Raw genomic sequence first — 10,005 nt, 5'->3', positions numbered from 1 at the left:
GACCCCTTGACTTTTTCCACATTGTTACATGACAGCCTTGTTCTAAAATCGATTAAAATAGTTTTTTCCCACTCAACCAACCACTCTCTCTCACACACACACACACACACACACACACACACACACACACACACACACACACCATAATGAAAGCAAAAAGAGGTTTTTAGAACTTTTTTCAAATGTATAATTTAAAAAAATAATAATTAAAAAACAGCACATAGGTATTCAGACCCTTTACTCAGCATTCTGGAGCAGCTTTTCATCAAGGATCTCTCTGTACTTCGCTCCGTTCATCTTTCCCCTCGATCCTGACTAGTCTCCCAGTTCCTGCCGCTGAAAAACATCCCCACAGAATGATGATGCCACCACCATGTTTCCCACATAGGGATGGTGCCAGGTTTCCTCTAGACGTGACGCTTGGCATTTAGGTAAAAGAGTTCAATCAAGGTTTAACCAGACCAGAACATCTTGTTTCTCATGGTCAGAGTCCTTTAGGTGCCTTTTGGCAAACTCCAAGCAGGAGTTTTACTGAAGAGTGGCTTCCACTTGGCCACTACCATAAAGGCCTGATTGGTGGAGTGCTGCAGAGATGGTTGTCCTTATGGAAAGTTCTCCCATCTCCACAGAGGAACTCTGTCAGAGTGACCATTGGGTTCTTGGTCACCTCCCTGACCAAGGCCCTTCTCCCCCGATTGCTCAGTTTGGCTGGGCGGCCAGCTCTAGGAAGAGTCTTGGTGGTCCCAAACTTCTTCCATTTAAGAATGATATTTTTATTTTTTTATTTCACCTTTATTTAACCAGGTAGGCTAGTTGAGAACAAGTTCTCATTTGCAACTGCGACCTGGCCAAGATATAGGCCACTTGAGGACCATCAACACTGCAGAAATGTTTTGGTACCCTTTCCTCAGATATGTGCCTCGACCAAATCCTGCCTCGGAGCTCTACAGACAATTCCTTCGACCTCATGGCTTGGTTTTTGCTCTGACATGCACCGTCAACTGTAGGACCTTATATAGACAGGTGTGAGCCTTTCCAAATCATGTCTAATCAATTGAATTTACCACAAGTGGACTCCAATCAAATTGTAGAAACATCTCAAGGATGATCAATGGAAACAGAATGCACCTGAGCTTTATTGCAAGTCACATCGCAAAGGGCCTGAATACTTATGCAAATAAGTCATCTGCAAAAATGTCTAAAAAAACTGTTTTCGCTTTATCATTATGGGGTTGTGTGTTAACTGATGAAGATTTTTATTTAATCTATTTTATAATAAGGCTGTAATGTAACAAAATGTGGAAAAAGGGAAGGGGTCTTTATACTTTCCTAATGCAATTTTATTTTCTGCATATTAATTTACTGCATATTCATAATATCCATTTGCAATGGCTTTAGAAATAATATTTTCTGCTGATAACTTTTGGTCCAAATAAAGTAAGGCTTTGATTAAGTCATTTATGTCGGCTTGCATGCCCACCATTTCCAACCATACTTTTAACAGTTCATAGACTCGGTCTTCAGGATGAAGGTGTGCAGTGCTTTTTATAGCGTTGTCACCGAGTCCGATGTGCCTGAAGAATCTGTTATGGTAGTAAACGTCCAGCTCTTCAAAAAGTTCAAAACTTTTCCTCAAGGACTCGTCACCTAAAAATTAAAAAATAAAAGTCAAGGCCCTGACATCAAAGTATTAATCAACAAAAACATGGAGCACAGCAGAGTGGGTCATAGACAAGGCTAAATAATATTAGTACGTTAACTAGCCTAAATCCATAAAATATAGAGGGTATACTCTCACCATTCAAAGGAGCAAGTTTTCTGAGAAGGACATCTTCCTAGAAATAAAAAATAAACATGGTCAGTCATAAATCATAAGTCGGGCTCCTAAACGAGGCCCCTGCACTAAGCTCTGAAGTTTGGCTCTTGGAGGGTCGTGCAGGAGGGAAGGACCTCAACAAAAGCTCTGGACTTCTTGTCTCTGGCCTTATTCCGTCCTTTCCTCGACCCTGCATTTGCATCTATAAATCACATTGATGTGCTTGGGCCTGGCCACTAGCAATGGTTAATTAAACCTTCAAAAACAAGTGTCAAAACTACCTAGTAAGTCTTCTGCCTAGTAAGTCTTCATCAAGCTGGATGGGGGAAAGGGAGTAGCTCTACTTCAAAATGGGACACGGTTGTTTGGGGTCCATTTGCCCATGAAAGTAATTATGAATTGGGTGAACTAATGCTGTATACACGTCAGACAGACTGTGGCTTTCAAACAGTAAGTAAGTACAGTGCATTCTGAATGAATTCAGACGCATGGCATTTACGCCAAAGAGTTCAATCTTGGTTTCATTAGACCAGAGAATCTTGTTTTTTCATGGTCTGAGAGTCCTTTAGGTGCCTTTTGGCAAACTCCAACTGGACTGTCATGTGCCTTTTACTGAGGAGAGGCTTCCGTCTGGCCTCTCTACCTGATTGGTGGAGTGCTGCAGAGATGGTTGTCCTTCTGGAAGGTTCTCCCAACTCTGGAGCTCTGTCAGAGTGACCATTGGGTTCTTGGTCACCTCCCTGACCAAGAACCTTCTCACCCCCAATAGCTCAGTTTGGCCTTGCGGCCAGCTCTAGGAAGAGTCTTGGTGGTTCTAAAACTTCTTCCATTTAAGAATGATGGAGGCCACTGTGTCCTTGGGGACCTTCAATGCTGCAGAAATGTTTTGGTACAATTACCCAGATCTGTGGGACCTTATATAGACAGGTGTGTGCCTTTCCAATCAATTGAATTTACCACAGGTGGGCTCCAATCAAGATGTAGAAACATCAATGATGATCAACGGAAACAGGATGCACCTGAGCTCAATTTGGAGTCTCATAGCAAAGGGCCTGAATACATATATAAATAAGGCATCTGTTTTTATTGCTTTTTATACATTTGCAAAAATTTCTAAATACCTGTTTTCACTTTGTCATTATGGGGTATTGTGTGTAGATTTATGAGGGTAAAACAAAATGCAATCCATTTTAGAATGTGGAAAAAGTCAAGGCTACAATGTGGAAAAAGTCAAGGGGTCTGAATATTTCAGAATGCACTGTATATTGAGCAGAGAAAATAAAGATGAACAGAAAGTAAGACCAGAGCCAGAATAGGATGGGAGTTCTAAAGAAACAATGAAGATGTGGTTAGAAAAGAGATTGAGAGAAGACAAGGGACAAGGGGTAGGTTCGCATGAGCATGTCCTGTGCTGCTGCTCTCACCGTAGCCCCAGTGCCAGGCTGCCTCTTGGCCGAAGGGCTGGAAAGCGGGGAGGATGAGGGTAGTGCAGACAAACTGGACCGGGAGGAGTTGGTGGTGTTGTGGAGGCTGTCGCCCAGTCCATTGTCCTCGTCGGCTGAGGAGGCGTTGGCGCCCACCACCTGGGTCAGTTCCAGCAAAGGATGGAGCTGTGTGTCATCCTGCACAGCACTCCGGTTGTTCTGCCTCTCCTCAATTGACCTGTTGTTTTGATCATCCTACAAAATATGAGAAGTTATATGTAGTCTAATGAGGCACATTTGTTGCTGTTCACTTATGCACTTTGCCATGTTTTCACAACGGGGTGTAATTCTATCAGCTCGTCTCAGTAATTTGATCAGAATTCATCTAATTCAGTATGCAGTGCCGATTGGCCCAGATTCAGACCAGAGTTAAGCGTGTGTAAATGTAACACAATTCCCTTTTCATGCGCATTTCTCTCTATGCGTATTCTCTTGAGTCTGTCCGACAAAATTCTAATTTGAAAGGTACACCGTATTTAAAGGGATGGCTGAAAACCCCATTGAAAATCTGTTGGCCAGCAAGTGGGAGTTTTTCAGCAGTTGAACTAGATGTATTCAGAGGGCGCAAGGTAGCCACACCTGCAGAGCATGAATAAGGCAAGTGAATGAATAAGGCAAGTCTGAATACCAAATACTGAGAAGTGCATAGGAAAGGCATGTGTAGGAATGACATAAATTCCTAAGTCGGGATCAGCCCCATTGAGTCTGACACCACAAATGTGAAAATAACTTTGGAATGAGACCGGCTGACTCACCACCTCAATCTTCAGCGTCTCACTGGGATTATTCTGGGAGTCTGGAACAGATGAAGTATGAAACACACAGGGCACTTTACTTTTAGGTACAATATTGACATGTTCTGTTGACAGCTTTAAGTGCATCACTGCTGACACAGTGAGCTTTGAGGCTCTGTTCCCTCTGGATGGCACCCTACTACCTGTATAGTGCACTACTTTTGACCAGGCCCCATAGGGAATAGGGTGGCATTTGGAAGGCATCCTGAGACTTCACTTTTGAAAGATCAAAAAGGTATTTATTTGATATAAATGACCTTTACCTCTCCTTTTACAGCAATTTCGCCTCTTCCAAGAGACAGCGGCAATTGCAGCAGTGATACCCAGTACTGCCACCACAATCACAACAACACCTGCTGTTTCAATAGAGAGAAATTAATGTTTAATGTCACAACCCCATCCATCCGCTGTTGACCAAATAAGTGGCGGGGTTGACAATTCGTCGTTGTTTGAATCCCGGAACGCCCCTTGAAATTCAGAAATAGTCATTTTCCAAAATACACGCCACATTCATAATATTCTATTGCGTTAACGCACAATAAAATCCTAATCCACAGTAATAAACAGGAGACAACAGAGCATGCAGCAAGGTGATGTCTGCTGTACCTGGACCTGGTCTTGTACCTGAGATGGTGCTGGATGTGGGCAGTCTGGTCTCACAGACCGTGTTGGACGTAGCGGTGCAGTTCTTCAGCCTCACCTCATTCTCTTTACATCTGAGATAAATGGGGGTTTCAACAAAATATCAATGGGGGTTTCAACAAAATATCAATGGGGGTTTCAACAAAATATCATTTTAAAAGCCATATTAAAACCAGTTTAATTAGATTAGATTTATTGATGAATAAATGCCATGTATAAGAAAGCTATTCACCACTGTGCAATAACGTCTTCACAACAATCTAATGAAGTAAAAATGGAGGTTAGGCTAGATTTAGTTTGAGAGCATCAGCGTGTATGTTCACATATTCTATGGACATACCTTAAGCACTTTTTGCACACCTCACAGGCTTGGTCAGGGGCACAGAATAACCCAGGTTTACACCGGCACTCTCTGTCCTGAGTGATGGTGCATGCCTTCGTAGTCACCTGATCTGTGAGAGGAACATACAGAGTTTTGTAATGTTAAAGACACAACAAACAAACAAACAAAAATCCGACACGGGATAGATCGGTGCCTTGGAGTTCAGCCATTTCATTTGTCATTCATTCTAATGGGTCATGTTGAATTTGAAAAGGGCTAACTTGTTAAACAGAATTACCTGAGTGACACGTGGTGCACTTCAAGCACTGTCGTAGTCCGTTGCCATGTTCAGTGTACGTGTCAAACTCACAGGTCTCACAGGTTCCATGCTCAAAGGAACGCGTGCAGTACGCTTTGACATATGTACCTGAGGCCATAGAGAAACAGTTACTGGGTTATCCAAACAGGTGTCTTACCTACAGCAGACATTTGATACTGAATATGAATTACTGTAGTCGTATAACCATGGTCAATACAAGGCCAAAGTAGTGTACCATTTCAAGTGCATACACTGGTCTCAGTAGACTGAATCTTAAATCTCTATTTGTCTCACCAGCTAGGCAGTTTAAACAGCAGATGTTGTCATGTGGGTACTCCAGGTTTTCCCGGCATGAGATGTCCCGCTGTGTCAAGTTTCTGACGCTGCCTCCTGTCCGTGTCAATTTAAGGCCAGACTGAGCTGCCGCCATGGGTTTGAGGGCCCAGATTAGGAGGACAACCTTAGATAAAGATGAAGCACACATGAAAAACATTGTCATCCAGTTTTCACCTAGCTTACTTTAGACACCCATAACATCTAAGGAAAGTAACCAAAGTTAGTGAGGAAATTACCGTTGTAAAAAATAGGTGTAAATCTCAAATGGCACCATATTCCCCATATAGCGCACTACTTTAGAGGGCTCTGGTCAAAAGTAGGGAATAGCATGCCATTTGGTACATAAACCTAGGTCTTTCTTTACTCACAATATGACATTGTAGTCCTGACAATAAATCACTTCCCCTTCAAGGAAATTCCTTCAAAAAGGTCCATATTAATGACTAACTAGAGAAGGGAAAGAAAATAATCCAAGAATGTCTATGAGATCATCCAAACCTTGTTTGTCAAGAAATGTTCTCATCTTTGTACATGCAGAGCTCCTTATTCAAGTGACAGCCTTGCCAAAACGTAGGTATGATAACAGTGCCAATATAATTGCATTCATGATCACGCCACTGATGCTCTATCAAAAACAACTACAAATCTAATGTTATTTGTCACATGCTTCGTAAACAACAGGTGTAGACTAACACTTCATCTATAAGTGAAGCAAGCCTAATGATTAGTCCCAACGATGTATGTAGTTACACAAAAACTATTTTGAAACTGGTCTTTATCTGGGTCAACTATTTGAGGGTGTTATTTCTCAACTAGAGACAAACAAGAAGCGCTGTGATGCAATTTCATCACAAATCCATTTGGAATCTCTGAGTCACAAGATACATGGGCACACCCAATTAAGCAACCTGTATTCACCTGTCAAGTATGTTCAAATATGGGCCAGCCTACAAACCTTCTTAACAAAACCCAAGCACACTCCAGAGTAGAAAAGAGGCAAGGTGACAATAGATATGCTGCATCATATTATGTATTCTCCCAAAATGTTATTTGGAACATAAATACACAGTTATTTTAGCATTAAATTGCTAAATGTTCTCTCTGCCCAAGGCAAAATGTGTAGAATTGCAAGAAATTAGCTTTAGAACTGCAACATATTCTCACTAATGCCAAGCCTTTAAAATGTTATTTCCCAGGGGCAGAAACTTATTTAGTCTGGCCATACACTGCAGAAACTGCTTGTATGCAAAATAAATAAATTGCACTCTAAAGTAGGAGTTGTGTTCTGATATTATGTGGGGGTCCCTGATGTATTTGCTAACGTATCACAAAAGGCTGTCCCCGAAGCAAAATAAAGTTTGGGAACCCCTGCCTTAGTCTAACTAAACACCGGCTTCAACAGGCACTACATAAGAATTTCGCACCTATATGAGGCTTTTCCATTGGCATGTTTACGCGACATTCTTTCTGGCCGCACAAATGGCGCATCGACTAAGTCAGAACATGAGTTCGACTTTTAGAATAAGTCAAAAGTAACATTACTAGTTAGGCTCCACAATTTAATTGATGAGGTAATGACAGAGCACGCGTATTGTGTGACAACAACGCTTCAAATTGATGTGGTCACAGCCGTACAGCGTGAAACAACTTACCATGTAATGTAGGACTATATTGCTCATACTTTTATCAAACCTCGCAAAATGTCAAAGGTGGCGTACATATCTCAGTTGATGAGTCCGAAAACAGAAAAGCGGCACCAGCACTCCTCCATGAATCGATGGTTTCGTTTGGTTGAACAGCGCTAGATTTACTTGAGACAACTCTCCTCACGAAAGAGAAAGTTCCAAATGACGATTGGCGCAGTGCCCGTCACGCCCCTTTAGGGAACCGATTAAATAGTCCCAATTAAACCATCTCTAGCCAAGGATCGGACCCTTTTTTTCTGCCTGTAGCTCAGGACCTGAAGCAAAGATATGCATAATCTTGATATCAGTTGAAAGGAAACACTTTGACGTTTATGGAAATGTGAAATTAATGTAGGAGAATAACACATTAGATCTGGTAAAATATGTTTTTTTTATTTTTATATCATCTTTGAAATGCAAGAGAAAGGCCACAATGTTTTTCCCCCAGTTTAGGCACAATTTAGATTTTGGTCACTAGATGGCAGTGTATGTGCAAAGTTTTAGACGGATCCAATGAACCATTGCATTTCTGTTCAAAAGCCTGCCCAAATGTGCCTAATTGGTTTATTAAACATAACTGTGCACTTTCCTCAAACAATAGCATGGTATTATTTCACTGTAATAGCTACAGTAAATTGGACAGTGCAGATAGATTAACAATAATCTTTTCATTTTTCATGCTTTTGTGCCCATATCAGATATGTTTATGTCCTGGGAAATATTCTTACAACCTCATGCTAATCACATTAGCGCACGTTAGCTCAACCGTCCCACGGAGGGGACACCGATCCTGTAGAGCACATATGTCAGAGTCAAGGCCCGCGGGCCACATCCGGCCCGCGAGAAGGTTTTTTACGGCCCCTGGGATGATCTTGATTTATTATTAGAACCGGCCCGCAGACCGCAGCAAGCCGGCAGCCCGCAGATCTTTTACACGCACCAATACTACATTTCCCACAATGCAACGGTGACGCACCGAGCAGTAGGCTGCTTCATTTCAATATTTATTGGCACAGCAGTCGTCAGCATCACAGTAAAATTAACTTTCAGATACCCATCAAAAATGGCAAAACGGAAGGTGGACACTGAGAACCGGGGGTTTCAAACAAGGTGGGAGTCGGAGTATATGTTCACGGAGGTAGCTGGAAAACCTGTGTGTCTTCTGTGTGGAGAAAGTGTGGCGGTACTGAAAGAGTATAATCTGAGACGACATTATGAAACGAAACACGCGGACAAAAACAAGAATATGGACATGGAACAAAGGCTACAAAAGGCAGAGGAATTAAAACGAGGCCTCAAATCTCGACAGGCTCTGTTCAAAAAAGCCAAATCACAAGGCCAGGCTGCTGTCAAGGCCAGTTTTATTTTGGCAGAAGAGATCGCTAAATCAGCCCGGCCATTTACGGAGGGGGATTTCATCAAAAACTGCATGATTAAAGTTTGTGACGAAGTTTGCCCAGAAAAAAGGCAACTCTTTTTAAATGTGAGTCTGAGCAGAAACACCATTGCCGAGAGAGTAGACCAGTTGTCCATCAATCTAAAAGAGCAGCTTGTGAAAAAGGGAAAAGATTTCATTGCATATTCCTTGGCTGTGGATGAGAGCACCGACATTTCTGACATTGCCCAGTTGTCAATTTTCATCCGCGGAGTGGACTCCAGCCTAAGCGTGACAGAGGAGTTTTTGGCTTTACGTCCTATGCATGGCACAACTACGGGGCATGATTTGTATGAAGAGGTGTCAAGATGTGTAAATGAGATGGAGCTGCCTTGGGAAAAACTCGTGGGTTTGACAACCGACGGAGCACCTGCGATGTGTGGACACAGGAGCGGACTGGTGGCGAAGATACGGGAAAAGATGCAAGAGGAAAACGCGACAGGTGAGCTGACAGCTTATCATTGTATCATACACCAGGAAGCGTTGTGCGGTAAAGCCTTGAAAATGGAGCATGTAATGAGCATCATCACGCGCACAGTTAACTTTATCAGAGCCAAAGGTTTGAATCACCGCCAGTTCAAGGCATTTCTGACGGAGTTAGAAACGGAGCATGGTGATTTGCCTTATCACACAGAGGTGCGATGGCTAAGCCAGGGAAAGGTGCTTCAAAGATGTTTCGAGCTTCGTGAGGAGATTTGTCTGTTCTTGGACAGCAAAGGGAAAGACACAACACAACTCCGAGACGAAATGTTTCTGTGTGAAATGGCTTTTCTGTGTGACATTACGAGTCATCTGAATGCAATGAACTTGCAGCTGCAGGGTCGGGATCATGTCATCTCTGATATGTACAGTACAGTGAAGGCATTTAAAACCAAACTGACTCTGTGGGAGACGCAGATGCGGAAAGAAAATTTGAGCCACTTTCCCAGCTGCCAGACCATGAAAGAGAAGCTCTCTACCAGTGCGTTCCCGAGCGCACAGTTGGCTGATAAAATAGGTATGCTTGCCGCTGACTTTCGACGCCGATTTGCTGACTTTGAAGCACAAAAAAGCAGGTTGGAACTGCTCGGTAACCCATTTGCTGTTGACGTGGAAAGCTCACCACCAAACCTCCAAATGGAGTTGATTGACCTCCAATGCAATGATGCACTGAGGGCAAAATATGCGGCAGT

General features: G+C 42.6%; 1 protein-coding gene across 3 annotated transcripts; it reads right to left on the bottom strand.

Annotated features, from left to right (window-relative positions):
* Positions 1 to 1,116: 1,116 nt before the first annotated feature.
* Positions 1,117 to 7,581, bottom strand: LOC139576520 (tumor necrosis factor receptor superfamily member 10B-like). 3 transcript variants are annotated; one of them, XM_071402715.1, is made up of 10 exons: positions 7,366 to 7,581; positions 5,672 to 5,837; positions 5,357 to 5,485; positions 5,077 to 5,188; positions 4,719 to 4,810; positions 4,358 to 4,450; positions 4,056 to 4,096; positions 3,241 to 3,495; positions 1,799 to 1,835; positions 1,117 to 1,647 (listed from the first exon to the last, which is right to left on the bottom strand). In XM_071402715.1, exons 1-10 carry the CDS (start codon positions 7,390 to 7,392, stop codon positions 1,355 to 1,357), a joined length of 1,245 nt encoding a protein of 414 aa, XP_071258816.1. In that variant the 5' UTR covers positions 7,393 to 7,581; the 3' UTR covers positions 1,117 to 1,354. The 3 variants fall into 3 exon arrangements, with proteins under 3 accessions (XP_071258816.1, XP_071258818.1, XP_071258815.1); XM_071402717.1 differs by having other exon boundaries at positions 4,358 to 4,447; XM_071402714.1 differs by having other exon boundaries at positions 4,701 to 4,810; positions 7,366 to 7,534.
* Positions 7,582 to 10,005: the final 2,424 nt, after the last annotated feature.

This window comes from Salvelinus alpinus, chromosome 5 (genome assembly GCF_045679555.1).
Source record: "Salvelinus alpinus chromosome 5, SLU_Salpinus.1, whole genome shotgun sequence".
Lineage (NCBI taxonomy): Eukaryota > Metazoa > Chordata > Actinopteri > Salmoniformes > Salmonidae > Salvelinus > Salvelinus alpinus.
The sequence above is the reverse complement of the archived record's forward strand: the minus strand, read 5'-3'. Positions and strand labels throughout refer to the sequence as shown.